This window comes from Dysidea avara, chromosome 7 (genome assembly GCF_963678975.1).
Source record: "Dysidea avara chromosome 7, odDysAvar1.4, whole genome shotgun sequence".
NCBI classification, from domain to species: Eukaryota; Metazoa; Porifera; class Demospongiae; order Dictyoceratida; family Dysideidae; genus Dysidea; species Dysidea avara.
In genome coordinates, this window is record NC_089278.1 from 3,677,718 (window position 1) to 3,698,194 (window position 20,477).

Below are 20,477 nucleotides of genomic sequence, written 5' to 3' on the forward strand. Positions count from 1 at the left end.
CACCATGCACAGACGCAGTTGTCCGGATGCAGGTTGTCTACGCAGGAATTTTCTGCATAAATCGCACGCAGTGCTCATGCACAGACGTTCGAGCAACACGTAAGAAGCGTTGCATCGTTTGCAATACATACAGCCTAAAGTTGCTATTCTACTACGATTTTTGCGGTTGTTTTTGTGTCAAAAATACCATGGGCGGGGCATCAGTAACGGAATGATAGTTGCACGTGATACGCGTGCGCAGTTACTCTTCTATTCGGCGCCATGCATGCCATGCGACAGCTAGCTCTCCTACTAGGGATTGTGTGCCTGGCCAGTGCCCAAACTGAAATATGTACTGCCGGAGATTATAACATCGAGCCATTAGTAAAGTGATTTTACTCTGTATTTGTTGTAACAGCATGTGAACGGTTGCATCATGTCCGTAGGCCGGGGTACTGGCAGATTACCTTGGCAGAAGCTAACTGCAGACACTTCGGCTTTGATGAGTGTACGTTGTTTTTGGCATTCTGTCAGGAGCTACCCTCAAGCATTTCCGGATGTGATACAAGCGAGGATGTGTTGGGACCGACCAGCCTTTGCGTCACTAACGGGACAGTGGGATACAGCATGGGAGCGTATGATGATAATATGAATCCGTTTCGGATGAGTGAGTGGTAGTTACAGAAAAGTATGTAAAGTCCCCCCCCCAACACACACACACACACACACACCATCACCTCTATTACAAGGGGTAGTCACTTCAATACTGTCTGTTGAAACACTTATGACCGGATCAGATTCAATCAAGGGGCTTTTGTACAATGAATCAAGTGATCGAGACATCTGCAAAAGTGACGATTAAGTACCTTTGAAAGCTAACTTTAGCAAACATAATAATTTACTGGTATTTTACGGTAGACAATCAAGAATCAAGGCTCTCCTGTGGTGTGTAGTTTTGGAATTGTAGCGCTAGACGATAGGAAGAGCAAGACAATCGATTTTTACAGCACCTATACTGAAAATAAACTACAGGCGCTTACATTTGCAGTCATAACTTCCATTTGCATTAGCACGTATCTGAAATTTACGCAAGAAATTCTTCAATCTCTTACCTTTAAGACCACTTCCGATTAGTCTACAGTGTTGCAATTTAGTTTTAAATGTTCACCATGGATTAACAAATCAACCAAGGTATAGTGTTAGCTATGTAGTCACTTGGTATGAAAGTAGTTTAGTTGAAGAAATAACGATCTCGTTTATGTTTACTGCCTTGTAATTTAGGTATCTAGATAATCTTTTATTCTCAGCCATAGTACACGTGCTCAACTGACAATACTGCTGGCAGGCTCGCCACAAAAAAGGAAAGTTTTAAAATTCCATAGAAACTTGTTGGAAGGGTTTGGAGTCACTCTCTGAAGCTTGGTTATGCCCATCTAATTAATATTGCCAGAAGGAAAAGTGAGGCTGGTTTTTTGGGTGATATTTTTAGGCAATAAAGCCCCGACCTCCTAGTCTTGTGCCTAGATCATTTTTTCTTCTCCAAACCTGTATTGGATAAATGCAGCCTGGACTCAAGACTATAAACCTTGGACACTGCAGAAAATATTGCTGAGAAAATAAAATAAAAAATCTGAAGTTGTGTGACCAGGTCAGGTTTTTGCTGAGATGGTCACAAATTTCTTATCAAGATAATGTAAATCTTTGTACTCTATTGTAAATCAACCACAGTCAAATGGAAAAATTGTGGAAAGGTGTCAAACTAGTTGGGGGAAATGATAAACTTCTGACTTAACAACCACTACTCGATTTTATGTCAACAATTCTGTAAAATTTTAAAATACAGTTTCACATAATTATCAAGATAATATTGATTATCGAGATAAAAATCATAAAATGACTTACTTATCGAGATACAGGTTTTACTATCATTGCATAGCCCATTGGAAAGCCCCACACTTGATAGTTGAAATGGTACATACGTTGCACAAAATGAAAATGTAGAATGCATGAATCGATATGGAAAGAGAGTAGAAATTAAGGAGAGGGTAGCCCAAGAAATCAAAGACAAACGAGGTTCAGCACAAGATAAGACACTTTGTTCTATAATGATGCTCTATATAGATTGGCTAGGTGTAGAGAGTGACATCTGGGTGTACTGCAATGACCAGTGAAAAACAGAAAGCTGCACTTCAAGTATTAGTAAGAGAGAAAGACGCATAATGTTTGTATAGGGAGAGTATACATTCAGTGACAACACTCAGCCAACAGAATAAGGCTTGACTTTATCAGTACCAACCAACAATTCTCTATCACTGGTAGAGATACTATAGGTGTTTTTTTTTAATCAAAAGTAAATTCTCCACAGTGATTTTGTACACAGAATACTGAGAGTTAGATAACTAGGTATTCTTCCCATTCTGATAGCTAGCTGTAGTGATATTTCAACAAAGACTACACTGTCCGTAGCTGTCCAAGGGGTCAACACACTCCAGCTTTAATAAAGTTATATTGAATGGCACCCAATTCAAGTGTTAACTACTGATCCTATAGCCATGTGTATCTGGCAAGTCTAGATCAGGCTTGCCCAACAAAGGTTTTCTATTTTACTGAATTTTCTACTGAATGATGCCTTCAGCCAAGCATACTGTAACTCAACTATGGTTAATACTATGGGTTTGATTTCTTCGCTGTTCAACATCACTTCGATCTGAGATGTTACCTTTTCGCCAGCTGCATCAGCTACAATGCATGGATCATGGATTTATCTTTGTCCTCCTTTGTATCCCATTTCTTTCTCCACTACCGCTTAATTGTTGATTCACAACTGGCTGTCACAAGAATTGTCCATAATTTCCATAGCGACTGGATTGCAGAGGAGGTTTTCATATTGTTCTTCGTTTGTAAGACTGTATAAGGATAGAAGATACCTGGGAATGGCCACTTCACTCCTCAGTATTGATAGTCACGTAAATAGTTGCAATTTCCGTAGTGATTGGATTGATTGCAGGGGGTTCATTTGTAATGCTGTACACTAATGGTAAAACCTATATCTTGATAAATGACAACCATTTTATCTTGATAAACGATATTACAGTATCTCGGAGTGTTATAAACACTTTTGTTGACATAAAGTCAAGTAGTGGCTGAATTTTATCACTTCCCCAACTTGTTTGACACCTCTCCACAAGATTTACAATAGATTACGAAGATTTACTAAATTATCTTGATAAGCAAATTTGTTATCTTATTTTTATGATAGGTGATTTTATTATCTAGATAATAATCTTTTTATCTCCCAGCCCTACTGTTTACCAGGTGGCTGGGTGGAACAAAGCTGAAAATGAAACAAAATGGCCACATCACTTTCAGGGGAATTGGGGGGGGGGGGGGGTCGTTCACTAGCTTAATAAATTTTTATTGTATGTCTGGCCCACATCATTCTTTCCTTTGATACAATATGCATGTTGGCTCATCAAACAGGAAAAATCAGAAATTTTTTATTTGAGTAGGGATCATAGGCATAAATAGCAATAAAATAAAGGTGGTCATCTTACATCAACAACTATATTCCTTACACTTGTTCATTATGAACACAAAACAAATTTAGGTGATCGAATGCCAGCTCTGTAAACTTAACTAAATATTTTAGGTCATTGGAGTTGGTCTGTAATATAAAACGTATTTCCTTGGTTACATGCTACATTTTTAATAGTCGCTACGTTTGACTAGTAGTCTCGCTGTTCCCTTAAAGATAGAGAGGATAAACGCCATGGCTATCATTTGAATCCGTAGTCCTTGAAGAGTGTATTTGCTTATCCGATTAGTGAGGTGAAGTGGACTATCCTGCAGCAGTGAGGTAGTAGCCACACCAAGTAAATACGGTACAGTGATCGTATACTTAACAGCAAGTAAATAGCCATTTGGACTACCAAATTTTTAGACGCTTATGTATGGTTAATTTAAACACTTGCATAATTTGATGTTTCTGAGTGAGCAATCGTCTCAAAATTTCCTCCCAGATTATAGAGCAGTTCAGTGTGATACAGGACTAGGTACTCAGCTGTCTAAAATGAAATTGTAAGTATGCCAGACACACTATGAGTTACTATACGTATATGCCTGACTCCAATATACTGGTTGTTTTTTGTGTTTAGAACTAACAGCTAATACGTGGGTCTGCTTGTTGAGAATCATTGCATTATGATCCATTATGGCTTCCAGATATGTGTACAGAATGTGTTGTGTACAGGTATTCATGATAAGGTGATAGAAGATCATGTATTGGGTGCCACCATCCCTGCTAAAAGTTATATGTTGGGCTTTTAGTGATATATATAGAGAAAAAAAATCTAGACTGTCTCAGGTGAGGCCTTCAGAATGATATTCCTGGCATTGTAGCACAGTCTGACAAAGGCTGACAGGCTTAAGTACCAAAGGTAAACCAGAGATGGAACGATACAGGATTTGAAAAAAGTATCCTCAAAATTCGTGTATATGTCAGTTTTTCTTGAAGAAGATCTTTACTCTGTGGCAATGCTAAATCAATAATTTGGTTGTACACTGCATCTGCATTTCAGCAATTCTGAACACAGCCATGTAGCTATGTAGTATTTATGTATATGTTAAAGCATAGCCACGAGTGCTATATGAAAAATAAAGTACAAGGCGTGCGGCCGAGTACTTTATTTTTCATATAGCACGAGCAAGGCTATGCTTTAAATGATTTATGGAACTTTCTAGTCGTGTAGCTTCACCATACACTAGGACTCGTAATTAACAAGCGTTGCACGGACTATTAGCAGTCTGAAAACACACAAACTAGTTTAACAAAATAACTTACGCGTATTTCACCATAGTTTGGCATAGTAGACGTTCATTGCATCTTTTGGCAGGTTTTGCTCGCAACCCACAATCGATTCTATTGCGAGTCACATGGTGAAGTATTTCTGTGATATCTCCAGGACTTGTCCGTTTACATTAACAAACGTAACAGCAACGTTACCTTCTCCCACCCATCATCGAAGCATTTAGGTATGTCTATAAAAGCAATCCAGTGGTGGAACTCGTATTGGCTGGGGTGATTGATCACTCAGCGCGGCGAGGCTATCAGCCTTCACCGGCTTGGGTGATTAGTCGTACTGGCACGAGCCCCATAGGCTATTAGCCTACACTAAGGCACGTGGGAAACTGTGCTTTATTGCCCACAAAGAGTGCTTTATTGCACCGCAAAGAGTGCTTTATTGAACGAATTAAGCACTCTTTGCGGTGCAATAAAGCACTCTTTGTGGTCGATGAAGCAGTTGGCCGGCTGAGAGTGTACTTTATGAAATTTAAAGTACACTTTTTCCTTTGATCTCGCCCACGCAAAGTTCTATAAATCAATATAATGTCGATATTCCTGATATAATTATTGCGATTCACAATGTATTGATTGGAGCATCCTTTATACTCCTGGGATAGGAATCTCCACATACTTGATGTACTTTGTGCTCAGACCATCCGCACCATTAATTAATTGGTGTTGACTGGGTGGAGAAAAGTTGAACTACTGTTTTACTGTGAATCTCGTGACAGTAATCTTGTTCTTTACTGCGAATAGGATGAAAAGGCGATTGTGGAGGCAAATAACAGTAACAAAACTTGCTGCCGACTGAAGCTTTGGCTAACTGTAAGTCTCGAATTGTTCATTATATGAATGTCAAATTCAGTCCATAAGTATAACTTGGGTCAAGTAATCGAACCAAAGTTAAGTTACTAATGCGTTAATTCACAGATGTCTTTGTAGAAAGGTGTCGATGAAGGTGCGGAAGGAGGTGTTGAAAACAGCAGATTCCAATCCCAGGATGTAAAGGATCTATGAAGCATAGGTAATATATACCTTCTCCTGGCATTAACATCCATGGTCACTTTGAACCCCACTGGGTTGATGTGTTCATAGGAGCTCCTTAACCCTCAAAGTCATAGAACAAAGCATTAGGGTTGAACCGTGCAGGTCTACAAGTAAAGGGAGTGTATGTAGTGCTTAGAAGATTATCACTCAGCGATCAAAGGTATGCAATTGAGGTTTGGCTTCCATGAGGTACTGTGTTTCTAATGTATTTTGCCTTCTCTTAAGCATGACATAAATATACAGCAGTATAGAAATCACATTATGACATCATTTGTGTGCGGGAAGGTGAAAGGCCAGACCACCAAGGAACCTTACCAGAAACAATAGTACAAAGAAAAAAAATCAACTCCCACACCATACTACTACGCTTTGCCATACTACTACACTTACACTTGATGCATGCTTTACATTACTACCATACCAATTAACACATAGGGTTTGTACCACCACTGCTGGTTGGCTATTTTTGTGACAACTTAGAGCTGTAGATGAGAAGATACAGTCCTTACTTCTTGGAGACCTGCACCCTGCTTTGTATGCTGTGCTTGACATATCTGTCTTGCATTTTTGGATTTCCATCTCCCATGCCTTTTAAACAGCCTATCTGGGACTCTTGCATTGGTAGCAGTGGTATCTCCTCCTGATCTCAGCCTGTGGAGTCCAAATTCTGTTGTTGAGAATCCTAGCTTCCTGTTGCACAGGTCACTCAAGTAGGTTAACTTATCTGACCAGACTGCCTAAGTACCTCACCATTTGTGTTTTGAATTGCACAGAATAGGAAGCACTGGTCGTTATATCTTATGCCTGTCCTCTCCATGTCATATTCACGTGGGAGCTTATTTACTTGCTAATTCACTGCATTCAAACACTAGAATATACACTTACCATCACTAAACTGTAAGACTAGATGAGTAGATTATGGGAAACACCACTGTCAACATTATCACTAGGTTTATTAGTTGGGGGAGTAACACAGTGCTTGTTAATGGCTACAAGGCCAGAAGTCATTCTGAAACTTTACTGCCTTACTTTACAAAAGAGCTGTCATCTCGCCTGTTTTAACCCTTTAAAGTGCATAAAACTTTTGGGGAATGTATGTTCACACAACACAAGGCATACATGACTTAACTCCTTTAACCTAAAGCCACACATTGATCGTAAGTTATTCAGAGGAGAGTGGAAGCGTTTTAGGTGCTACTTGAATATTAAGTTAACTACATAGTTTTGTTTGGAATAACAACACACTACACATAACCAGCAAATGGTTGGGATCATTAGCTCTTTCGAATATGCTTCATGTGAGGATTCAGGTGATGTACGTTGTTTTACAAGTACACAGAAAAAAAACTAGAATAGGGACCATAGCACATCAATAAAAAGTACTGAAACAAGCTGGAGTAGTCCATGATATTAAATCACAGTAAAACAATAAGAAGTGTTATATCCCTACTGTGATTTAATATCGTGCACTACTCCAGCTTGTTTCAGTGCTTATTATCGATGTGCTATGGTCCCTACTCTAGTTGAAAATTCCAATTTTTTAATGTACTTGTTTGTTAACTTTTGTTGTAAAATAAAATGGTGAACCCACGCATACTGCATCAAAAGAAATGGTGCCACACACCCTAGCTACCATTTATTGTCTGAAAAGTAAAGTATCCATTATGCTTTGTTGTCAGCTATGTTCAACCTGTTACACAGCATTGCGAATCAAAAATACAGACGATTTCCGTTACAAAGGGAGCCATCACGCGCTACTGCCAAATTGACACCTTTCACTGTCAGCCAAGATGAATGGAACACAAAGGAGGACACTGGTAAGTCCATGAAGAAAGCATTGTACATACTGTGGTATCCCAAAAGGCACATGTCCGGCTGAAGTGACATCAAACAGTGAAAAAATCAACCCGTAGCCTTAGCTGTTATCGAGTTACGCTTGTTGGACAATCAGTCACTAGAAAATCTGTTTAATAATTTTTAAAAAAAATTTCGTAGCAACTTGTTGAAAGTGTTTCGGGTCACTCCGAAGACTTGTTTGGGCTTGTTTTTACCTAACCAGTACTGCCTCATCGTCGTCAGGGAAAAGTGAGGCTGGTTTTTGGGTGATGTTTTTTCATGGGCCACACCCAAACCTTTGTGGTCCCTACTATACAGTACTATCATACTGTATGATTAAAGCAGTTAGTTTTCTAGGCAAAAACTGATGGAACACTTTGGCACGTATAGTAGCAATTCTAGCACTAGATAAGTATGTATATTCTTAACATAATAACAATGATGCCAAACTTTGTTACATAATCCACACGTTTCACATCACCACAAACCGAAGGTTTTGCATAATTCATTTTAATGGCGCTTAAACTGCTTCCACCCTCCCTAGTTACTCAACCCCACTTTTGGGTGTCCATGTAGAAATGGTGTTAGGCCATTCTGGAAAAATAAAGTATTTTCATCATCTACACAAGTATCATATTTTCTTAACATTGACACTACAGTAGTCAAGTAAATAGTGGACAAGAGAAGCTGGACTGTTTATATTTGAAAACAAGCCATATCAAAAACAATTCTCTCCTTGAAAATATTGAAAATTTGTACATTTTCAGTAGTTTTATTTTGTTTTATAATTGTTCCTTTCTTTACAAGTTGTTCTATAAACTATGTGGTTTTGTAGGCATTAACTCATCTGAACTTGTAGCTCAGTGGGACAATGGATCTTCGACTGTTGAATGCTTGGCGGCTCTTACAACCAATATTTTATTTGAATGTAATGCATATGATACGTGGGAAGGAAATCCTGGACTAGGATATGGTGAAGCTTCATCATATTTGTTAAACTTCTTTGTGAACTTTGATGATCCCTGTGGAGTAAGTTACTATACACTTGCACACACACAAACACACACTACACACATCTCATACCTGTTTGTGTTGTTTGTGTGATCGCTTAAATGGGAATGTGGGTGTGTGGGTGTGGGTGTGTGTGTGTGTGTGTGTGTGTGTGTGTGTGTGTGTGTGTGTGTGTGTGTGTGTGTGTGTGTGTGTGTGTGTGTGTGTGTATGTGTGTGGAGAAATGTGCTACTGAGTAAGGTTGTCTTTATACCAAAAAATAATACAAATAGTTTGATCTTCTGAAAAATGACAATCATATTTCTTTGTAAGGCATTTTGTCAAGGCCTCACTTAGTCTACATTAATTTTGTCAGTGTTTTCCATATCTCATTTTAATTTTTAAAATGATTAAATGATTTATTATTTTAAAAATTTATTTATTTATTAAGGCTTTACAGCACAAGTGCTGAAGGTCTGTAGGGCACCTGGTCCTACAGCCTGTTTAAAGATCTTATATTAATTATGTTAGTCGTTGTCAAGTTTCTGGCTGCATCATGTTGGGAAAGGCCAGCAACTCTTCTAAGTACTTTTTGCACGCTTCACAAGCACTGCACACATGTATTATCAATTGCCTTGAAATTTGGTGCACTAAAAAAGGTCAAATATCAAATATTGGTGAGAATTTGATAAACGTTTGCAGAGTTATGAATGACTTTTTGGCATAGCATAATTGATTTGTTGTCATGCCTACAGAGTAAACTACTTATGTGTGTTATAATGTAACAACCAAAGTAGCAATTGAGGTACTCTAATAGAACAGTTATCACATACTCACTAAATAGACAGGTAAAAGCCAGCATCCCCCAAGGGCTTTTTGAGGATATCTTGTTTCCAGGTGTACTTATGTAAATTAAGGATATAGGGACGCAGCAATACAGGTAAATAACCATATTACATATTGCCTTTAAAAATGTTCCAATATATTGCTGTATATTGTAATAATATTTGGATTAGGGCCTTTGGCGATGTTAAAGTGCTATGCTTATGTAAATATCTCATGGATATAAGCTACGTCAGATGCAGTAGATAGCATTAATGTCATGTGGTGTACACCCACCAGTCAAAAGCTGCTAATGGCCAACAGTTATTAATTAATAACTCATTAAATATGAGGGTGGGTCATAAATATGCTAGTTCAAATATTACGTACAGTGCGTAAACCGAAGACCTATGCCCTAATACTAGGCGCCATTTGAAAGATAATTAAATTTCCAACAAGGTGGTGGTGATTAAAAGTTGGTACAACACTGTGTTCCAGAGATACAGCACCGTGAAGTTGGTCAAAAGATCTGCAATAAAATGCAGCCATTTGGGATGAAGCAAAATGAAGTCTTTACTCTCATCTTGGCAGATTTGCTACCTGACAACAATTACAATTGGTGAAATACAACCACTACAGCACTCTAATTACTGCAATGAGGCCGAAGAAGGCGGAGAGGCAAGTAGTTTAGTCAAAAATGGTGCCATTAGCAGACATAGTCGCAAGCGTCCTTTATGGCAACGCTGCTGTACTCTTCAATGATTGTGATGAAGAACTAACCATCCATTACTAATTCCATATAACAGTTGTAGTGAGTTTGTAGCGTTTGTGATGATTATATGCAAAGAAATTGATTATTATTCCAAAAATAAATGTCTATTTATTGAGATTGCGGCTGGTGTTTCTCAGCAAAGTGAGTGGTCAATCTCCTTCAAGTTTGGTGTGTTTGCTATAGCAGAGTTGTCCACCAACTTGTGTACTAAATTTGCAAGTTGTAGCTATTTTACTTTTCAAGTTATTAGCAAAATAAATTTTTTCGTACAAAAATTTTCAAAGATCATATTTAAATGTTGACAGGTACACAATTCTTGTCACAGAGTGGGTGTGACCACATGACTTTGTTCAAACATAATGTGAATAATTCCACCAAGTTTCAGCATATTTCCATGAGCAGTACTACTAAAGTTATGAATTTTACAAAAAAAAAAAATTTTTATCCCCCTAAAGTTAGTATTCAATTTTAAACAGGTATTACAATACAAGTAGGCAGTACTACAACCAGTACTGTTTGTTTAGGATATGGCTTTTAGTCTAGTCACTGCTAAAACATCAACAATTACATTCTGGTGGCTTTGATGCCCGCCCTCCAGGAGCCACAGCCCAATACAACCCTGCAATATTTAACTATATATTGTAACACAGCAATATATTGCAATACACAATATGTTTCATCAGTATTGTGATATAAAATATTGCAATATATTGTTGCACCCTTATAAGGTTATGGGATAGCAAGTGACTGTCGAACAAAATGTTTATTTAAACATGTTATTAATGTGTAATCGCATTCGTAGTTTCACTCACTTATTTTCCTGAACCAAAAATCAGGAATTAACATTTTGTATAACAAACTAGTAGTTTGGTGTCTTTTCTTGTCTAGGCCTTGACAAAGCCATATGTAAGAAAAAATATTTCTAGTATAGTGTGCTTGTAATTAATATGAATTTTTCATGTTAGGAATAGTGAAAGTTTAGGCTTTTCTGGCCAAAAATATCACCTTAACAATGAAGAGCAGCTTCAGGAATTTTGGTGGCAGGTTTCCAAATTTTCTGTTCCATGTACACTTAAATCTAGGGGGTCTGTGGTATCCCTCAGGAAACTTTTGAAAATTATGTGTTTTGAAATTGAATCTGGTGACAATTTTCGCCAACATAATCTTTAAAGCTGACATTCTAAACATTATTATATTAGGAATTGGTTGATATAAGCTGTTTCTGCTGGCATAGCATAAATAAGGAACAGGCTATGAAACTTAAAGCATACAACAGACACATGTATGCCATCCTGGGTGTCTGAGGTATGCCCTGGGAAAAAATTTTTAAACTTGAGATACAATTTTAGACTATGTTGGAGTAGATAAACTTATTCCTGTGTCCTCGTTTGTGTCCTATTATCTTTGCTGACAGTACAAAATGTTGATTCGTGGAAGCATGTGAAGGTGCCGTTCTTTCTTCTAATGCAGTATGCATAGGTTAACCAGTCATAATAATGTTAAACAAGGATGAATAAGTCCATTGTTGCACGAAGTCCATAGCAACTTATCGGAAGCATTTTTTTGAAACACTTTTGGGCTTGCTTATATCTCACAGTCAAGGTGACATGACAGTATGGTTTTGGGGTGATATTTTTGACCAGAAAAGCTCAAACCCTCCCTATCATACTGTATCTCAATCTTGCTTGATCAGTCCCTGGAAACCTCAAAAACTTTGTATCTTCTGTGTTTATGCCAAATTTAAAGCTTTCAAAGTTAATCAGAGGTAAAGTTTTGTGTAATGCTGATAAAGTGTACGTCAACACAAAGAGGAAAAGTAAACAATTAGACACTACAGTAGAACCTCCATTATCCAAACACTTGTGTGTGCCAGTTCAATCACAAAAGTGTTCAGATAAGTGAATTAGTTCGGATAAATGTCTATCTACATTAAGAGCTGTGTTCAAACACTCTAGCAGCCCGTTCACACTATCCCAGGTTAGCCAGAGTGTTTTCAACTTGGGTTATTGAACTTGGGTTGGTACTTATTCACACTACTGCATCTGATGCAAGCTTGATAGTTCGCTATGAGCTTTAGGGCACTTTATAAAAAGGCACTAGAATTGTGGCAAAGAAGCGTAGAACCAAGTTGTACAATGTTATAAATTCCATGTTTAAGTTCCTTTCCCCAGGAATATTAATGTGTCGTACAAGCGTAACTGTCACAAAGTCTACCAGAACTACGGTACATCGTAGCCATTTTGAAGAACAGTTTCAAAGCATAGAATATACTCACTTTGTGGCCAACAGAAGCAAGTTATACTGTTAACCTGAGTTGGCCAGCTCACACTGCACCCTATCCTGGGCCAACCCGTGCCAGCCCACCTCTCCTTGTTGTACCATGCTGGACCCAGTTCGGCATGGCTCAATTGATTCACACTACAATTTGTTTCGTGCCGTGCCGTGCTCTACCCGGGTTAGAAGGTAGTGTGAACAGGGTGTAATAGAACATGCACATATTGACTAAATACTCTAATAGAACAGTCACCGCTATTGTTCATATAATTAGTGATGTGCGATACTTATCGATATATTGCGATACCGATACACACGTGCACATCGATATTTTGATTGTGCAATCACGGGAATATGAAGGTCTGGCTTTCTTCAATTTAAAAGTGTAGCTGAGTTTTTTAACCTGTTTCCTAAACTCCTTAAGCTTGTTATATAATAGTGTAATGGCTGGTACTAAACAATATAAATTTATCAGCCACCCACACACTTAATTAAACTTGGCTTCTTTGTACAAAGGATGCACTATATTGATATCGTATCGTGACTACACAGCTGTTAGATACAGATACACCATTTCAGGCGTATCGCACATCACTACATATAATCAAGAATTTAGATAGTCGAGGTCCTACTGTACTAGTGTAAGGTAATAAGAAACGCATGGTGTTTTAATTTTTGTTCAGGTGGTTATTACTCTTGGATACAGCAAGATATGTGAGCCGGCAGAATGTAAGGCTGACAGTCATCATGATATAAAGACATTGAGCAGGTAGCAGTATTGCATGTAATAGTGATATCATGTGTGTTAACTGTTTACAGACCTGATTACTGGGTAGTCAGTAATATACCAGAAGATTCTTGTAGGGAATTTTTCGAGAGTAGTCAATGCACCATGTACATAAGTTTCTGTAAACCAATATCTGGTGTTGGTCATTGTGAAGGCTTAGTGAACACTTCAGTATGTATCACAAATGGTACAACTTCCTACAGTCTTGGAGTATACAATTATCTTGTCAACCCATTTGTTAGCTTCAGTAAGTAAACTAGCTAATAGTATCATCCAAGTATATTATTATGGTCGTTGTTGTATTACAGCTAATGACACAATATTAGCAGCTTACAGCAATGGTACCCATAATCCCAAGTGTCCAAGTACCTATACCAGTGATGTGGGATCCATTGTCACCCTCAAATGTGACCTGGGAGCGACATGGAGTCAGTCTGGAAGCACGGGAGATGCTTCTGATCATTTTGAAGGACTTTTATTAAACCCAGAAGATGCCTGCTTGGTATGCCTACATGTATTTGTTATTTCAATAATTTACTGTATTTGTACAGGTATTTGTCGAATTTTCATACAGTGGAGCTTGTTCTGGTCAAAAAAGACATAGTAGTAGTTCAAATGACAATGACAAAGTTGGCTGGCCTGGACTGATAATAATGCTAGTGTAAGAAATGATGTCAGTTGTGGTAGTGTCTTATTGTGTACTGTTCCTAGCCTGGCGGTGACAGTTACACTGTACCTGATCATCGGCAGTGCTGTCAATATTTCTAAGGGAAAGTCAACTTGTCCTGAAATGCTGCCGCAGTATGACTTCTGGAAAGCATTTTTCAAGTCAGCCATTGTGAGTGCTACATTGCCTGAATGTGTACTAAACAATGTCATTGGTACTACAGGAGGGAGTCTTCTTCACTGCTGATCTTGTCACTTGCGGTTTTTGTACGAGACAAATTGGGCCTTCACCTACTTCAGAATATGAAAAACTTTAGTGACCTACTCTTTAGAAATGTTCGTAACAATCTTTTTTGTACCAGATCAGAACAGTTAATGAAGCAGTTCTGTAATAAATGTAGCTGTATCATTACAGTTGGGTTTACTTTAATGTTGAAATTGGAAATGAATTTGTTAACTTGGAGAATCTAAATCACAATTCTCCAAGTTTCGTAGCTCATATATCTAGCTACAGTGGATTCTCTCCCAATGCACTCTTTGAATACATATACTTCCATAAGTAAATAAGGAGATGTCCCAATTCATACATTTGTACCCCTGACAGTGAAAAACATAGCACAAAAATTCTTGCAAATGTACCAGGGGCTAGTTGCGGCCAAAAAAGTAGTTGTGAAATTCAGACTATAGCAGGCTGCACCACAGAAAAGTATCATGTTAGAAGTTATATGCAGGGTTCTGCCCACACTGGTCGGCAGTGACACCTCTAAAAACTGACCAGTACAATTTAAACAGATGTATATGCAATATACTCTAATACAACACTACCATGTAAACTTTATAGGGGAATTCCTGGGCAGAACCCTGCATATATAGATGTATGTGTGCATCTCTTCCATTATTTGATTGTACTCCTAGATTCAATCTTCATATAGCTACGTACATAAATTTTTTTGTGTGGTCCACTAAATGTTTAAAAATATAGTTGTGCATGGCTACTTTTTAATTTATCTTTTTGCAGTCCACTATTATTACTTTCTTCTAGAAAGACTAAATTATCAAAATTACTTCCAAACCTATAACCTTGGCTTGTAACTACTGTATAGCTACAAAGTTCTCCTTAGTTTTGTCCTCTCTAGTTCACTATTTCCTTGATATTACTTTCAGATCTCAAATTGCTTTGAGGTTGTTTCCTGGGCCCCAGATCCTCTATACTATGAGCATATCTCATCCCCCACAAGTCCATAATCTGTTTTAATTTGTTACGACAATGTAATTAACTCATATATATATATATATATACTAACTTTGTTTAGTGTATAGCAGATAGTTTAGTTGGTAGAGCTGGTTCACCTAGTTGTAAAAACATGTTTTTTTTAGTGTAGCTAACAAAGTTTCCACTGAATGTGTTATACTGCTTGTTGTGACACTGGTGGATCATATTATATTATGTATGTTTTGGGATAGCAGATATTCAGTACTACTCTGAACTCAGGCATGAAAATATAGGCATGTTTGTAACCCTTAATAACATGGTCCCTCCTTCTCTCACCGTACTGTTGATCCTATTGTGTTATCCTCCATTATATAGCCTAAACATATTAAATGATTTGAAACTGCCACAGACAGTTGGGATCACCTCATGCAGTATTCTGTTCAAACCAATACAGTTACATTATGACACATACTATGCATTCTAAAATATTCACATAACTCAAGTATAGCTTGTAGTTAGCATAACAAAGACACACAAACTTTTTAATTACTGAACTATATATTATACATAACCATCCTGCATGACTATCTACACAACACACTGATGGAGCTATTCCCCTAATTAAATGTTGCACATGAACAATTACTGCAAATGGACCATCACCACCCATGATACCCCCATGATGTAACAATGAGAATAAATTTCTACTTTTAATATCCAGTACTTTAAAATTTCATTGTAAATTCATACAAAACATAGTAAATTCATGGAAAAGTGATTGTGAATTATCATAGGATTCATAATCATGCAGTTACAGTGGAACCTCAGTTATCCGAACCCCTTGGGACCACCACAACTCTGAAAAGTTCGTATCTCTGAAACTGTGTATAAATAACCTAAAGAACTATTTCAGTATTATCAACTACCCTAATAGAACAGTCACTACTCTAATAGAGCAGTCATTTCCGTAGTTCGGTAAACCGAGAATCCGGATAACTGAGGTTCCACTGTAATGCATTGTGGTGCATTTTATGAAGGGAATAATATGTAATACACCTAATATGTTAAGTTCGGTGCCAGCTGCAACTATAGTTAGCGATTCCGGGAGAATTTTAAAATTAATGGAAATAGTTTTTATTTAGCATAGCCTTGTGCAGTACTCCCTAAGGATCTCATAAACACTTAGTTTTTAAAAATCCGTCATAGAATGGTGGAGTTATAAGCAATTTTGTCCTTTACAATAGGCAAAATTTTCTCCATATCTTTCCATTGAAAAAGGTCCCAAAAATGGCACAATTGAACAAATGCTTATAGCTGAGCTTTGCTATTACATTTTGAACTTCTGTTTTCTGTTATAAATACCTTAATACATGGGCCACAGTGTAACCGTACTTGTAAGACCCTCTGAATAAAGGTCACCTCCATAGAAATAGTTGTATGCATTTAGCATCTTGTGGATGTCAATACAGCATACGCATGGTGAAGTGCAACCACTCTGTACCAGTCACCTCCACTCAATAATACCATGTGCATACAAAGCAATGAGTTGTACTGTTTATTTATAGCTGCTTATATGATTATTTTTTCACTTAATGTGCAGCTCCTTGACAGCTACCAAAATGGTGCATCAAAGAGATGAGCTGTTTGTGGTGCAAATTTGCTGACTTTTAGCATAGTAATATTGAAAACTACATGGATAAAAATGTTCACCTTGGTGTAACTAACATGTGCTGGGTTGTTTCTTGCAAAGAGAACATAACATTGTGGTGGCTATATTGCAAAATAATATTATAATTGGCATAAAACTCCGCACAAACATATTTGTAGCAGAAAACTAACTGCACCATCGTATTCCTTGCCCCCAGAAACCCTAAAAACGATCCAATTGTTTGATCAATCACTCGTATGGCAGCGAATTGATTGTGCCAACTCTCCAATGGAAGATTCACGGAGAAAATTTTATGCAAAATTTACGGAATTCCGGAATCGCTACTATAGTGTAGTGAAATTTAATTAAGAAAATCTGATGATCATAAGACATCTGTAACTGTAATCAACAGCTACTGTAGAAGTGTGTGTGTGTGTGTGTGTGTGTGTGTGTGTGTGTGTGTGTGTGTGTGTGTGTGTGTGTGTGTGTGTGTGTGTGTGTGTGTGTGTGTGTGTGTGTGTGTGTGTGTGTGTGTGTGTGTGTGTGTGTGTGTGTGTGTGTGTGTGTGTGTGTGTGTGACACATGATGCTATCAACCCACTGACCTTTCTATCTTCCTCCCTGCATCAGCTGGCCACTATAATATGTTATTTCTTGAGATATTTTTGTGGCACATAAAATATTCTCAACTATTCACCATTAACTAGCCTAGGGAGCTCACTGCTGGAGACTAGCAAACATTTAAGTGGCGGCTGTAGAGCACATAGACCATAGCTCGAGCGTCATAGCTACTATTATTTTATTGTTGTGCAAGACCTCAACTTAACATTGAGTATAAAATATGTTTGCCAGAGAGAGAGAGACTTGTGAGGTTTGCAGAAACTGGCCAAGCATATGATTTTGTGAAAAAATTATAGAGCGGTCACGTGAAAGTCACGCGATTTGTCAAAGGAAATCGCGTGATTTTCACGTGACGCGATGCTAAAATGCAGTGTAGCTACATTCCTACTTGCCCCCTACACATTAGCTGTAAAGGTCATTTACTAGAAACTCTAGTTGAGTTACGGCATCGACGAGAAAAAGAGTGATGACACTGTCAGCTAGCGTTGTTGCAGAATTGTTCTTCGTATTGCTGGTAGCTGTTGTGTGCCCAGGCAGTAGTGCCACAACCATCCAGTGGTACCGGACTGCTCGAGGGAATAGTGACCGCCTTTCTCAACAAACAAGTATTACTTTTGGAGGAGACTTCACTAGCTCTTCCACCATAACCGTGAACAGGTAGTATTTGAGCTGGGGGCCAAATGTCAGCTAACAATGTTCCTTCTTGCTGTTCTGCAGGCAGGTGACATACCAGACGGTGCTGGGATTTGGGGGAGCATTCACTGACTCTGCCTCCTACATATTCTCCAAGCTTAACTCTACTCTGCAAGCCCAACTGCTAGACATGTACTTCTCAGAGTCCGGACTCAAGTACAACATGGCTCGGCTGCCCATAGGCTCCTGTGACTTCTCTCTAGAGAACTACAACTATGATAACACTAGTGGAGATGCAGATCTAAGCAAATTCAGCATCAACCATGACAAGGAGAACATCATCCCTTTCATCAAGGGAGCTCTTACTACCATGCAGAAATGGACTAATGACTCACTAAACATTGTTGCTTCTCCATGGAGCCCACCGGGATGGATGAAGGTACCAGAGTCACCCTACTGTCCTCAGTCTTGCAGCAATTGTGAACTCAAGGATGAATACAAGCACACATGGGCCCTCTACTTCTCAAAGTTTGTGTCTGCCTACAAGTCAGAAGAGATAAACATTTGGGGAGTGACTGTCCAAAATGAACCAGAATACTGTCCCTCAAATTATGAGTCCATGCACTTCACTCCTGAGACTGAGAGAGACTTCATCAAGACTTATCTCGGACCTCAGCTAAAGGAAGACCATCCTGACTTGAATATCCTCATCTATGACCACAACAAGGACCATGTGGTGGAATGGGCTAAGACGATCTATTCTGACAGTGATGCAGCTCAGTATGTATGGGGTACAGCTATCCACTGGTACACAGGAGACCAATTCTCTAATCTCAACACCACTCATAATCTCTTCCCTGACAGACCAATCCTTGCCACTGAGTCTACTGAAAACAGAGAGACTAACCCTAAAAGTCCTGAATGGGGCAAAGGGGAACACTATGCTCATGACATAATAGGAGATATGAACAATTGGGTGGTGGGTTTTATTGACTGGAATCTCCTGCTAGACGTGTTGGGTGGACCTAACCACAAAGGACCTGATGAGTGTGAAGGTGCAGTCAAGTGTGGCTTTGATTCCATGCTATTGGTAGACTACAATAGTCAGATCATCTATCCTCAAGTGTTTTACTATTATGTGGGACACATCAGGTAACTAACTTATATTGTATACTAACAATTATGTGGAACCTAAGGAACAAGCTGCTTTACAGACTATAGGTTAGAATTCCTAGCAGTATTGTGACTTTTATGTAGTGATTTTTGAAAGCTGTCATATGATTTCCAGTTACTGAAATATGGTTCATAGCATTAGTTAGCCACTGCCTAGGGTTTTACTACACTAGGCTATGTGAGCTTCATTTATTTCTCCATCTAATGGAAGCTATGTAACATAATATGCTCAAACTTTTGCCCAAAATGCTTTCAGGAATTACCCCAAATTTTCACCTATTATGTACTCTTCAGTGTTCCCATTATGCTTGCATTATGCTCTTAGGTTAGCAACATTTCTTACAATAATCTTATAACATTTTAATTAGTGAATGCTCTATTAGAGTATTTCACTACAAAATGACTGTTCTATTAGAGAGTATCAATTTAAGAAGCTATGTGCAATGCAGCTCTATTGCAGTTTCTACTGACTGCTCTGTTAGGGAGTATCGATCTATTTTCATGGAATTAAGTTAGTTTGAAATATCCACCTAATATGTTAGCATAACATTCCAGCCTATTATGCTAGCATATTTGACACAGGCCTACCTGTTTTGAAGATGGATAAGTTAGACTGTTCATCGCTTGAATCTAGTGTGTTGTTTATAATTTTGTGTTCTGTTTCCAGCAAGTTTGTTCCCCGAGAGTCTGTAAGGATTGACACTGTTGTAGCTGGATCGACTCTGGAAACAGTAGCCTTTCTCACTCCTGACAAAACAGTAGTGGTAGTAGTGATGAACAGACAAGACCACCCAGTCACCTTCAAACTGTTAGACATTGTTGATGGTAGCAAGCAAGCTGTCAGAGTCACTGCACTGGCCCGCAGCATACAAACATTCATGTACCGTTAAATGTGCACAGCAATAACATTATTGATAATTTTAGTGATAAATAATGGGAAAATACTGACCAAGTAGTTGTTATAAAATAGTCTGAATGCATGGCTAGTTGTAGCATAGGTGATCCCTAGTGCTAGGGGACCTGAGGGCATGCCCTTACAGGAAAATTAGTTCTGAGGGTAATGTTGTGCACTGACTTCTCTGTTAGAACAACTGACTGTTCTATTACAGTATTTAGATATGCCAACTAAAATCAGTGTATGATGTTGGTTAGTCATCTATCTATAAGCATGCAT

At 38.3% G+C, this 20,477-nt stretch overlaps 2 protein-coding genes across 2 annotated transcripts; both read left to right on the forward strand.

The window, feature by feature from the left end:
* The first annotated feature begins 208 nt into the window (after positions 1-208).
* Positions 209-14,454, forward strand: LOC136261639 (uncharacterized). Its single transcript, XM_066055675.1, has 9 exons — positions 209-368; positions 426-646; positions 8,541-8,734; positions 13,247-13,332; positions 13,383-13,597; positions 13,659-13,852; positions 13,902-14,011; positions 14,062-14,188; positions 14,241-14,454. The coding sequence occupies exons 1-9, from the start codon at positions 262-264 to the stop codon at positions 14,331-14,333; spliced, it is 1,347 nt and encodes a 448-aa protein (XP_065911747.1). The 5' UTR covers positions 209-261; the 3' UTR covers positions 14,334-14,454.
* Positions 14,455-17,868: 3,414 nt separating this feature from the next.
* LOC136260782 (putative glucosylceramidase 3) lies at positions 17,869-20,226 on the forward strand. Its single transcript, XM_066054648.1, has 3 exons — positions 17,869-18,154; positions 18,215-19,282; positions 19,971-20,226. Exons 1-3 carry the CDS (start codon positions 17,964-17,966, stop codon positions 20,191-20,193), a joined length of 1,482 nt encoding a protein of 493 aa, XP_065910720.1. The 5' UTR covers positions 17,869-17,963; the 3' UTR covers positions 20,194-20,226.
* The last annotated feature ends 251 nt before the right edge of the window (positions 20,227-20,477 follow it).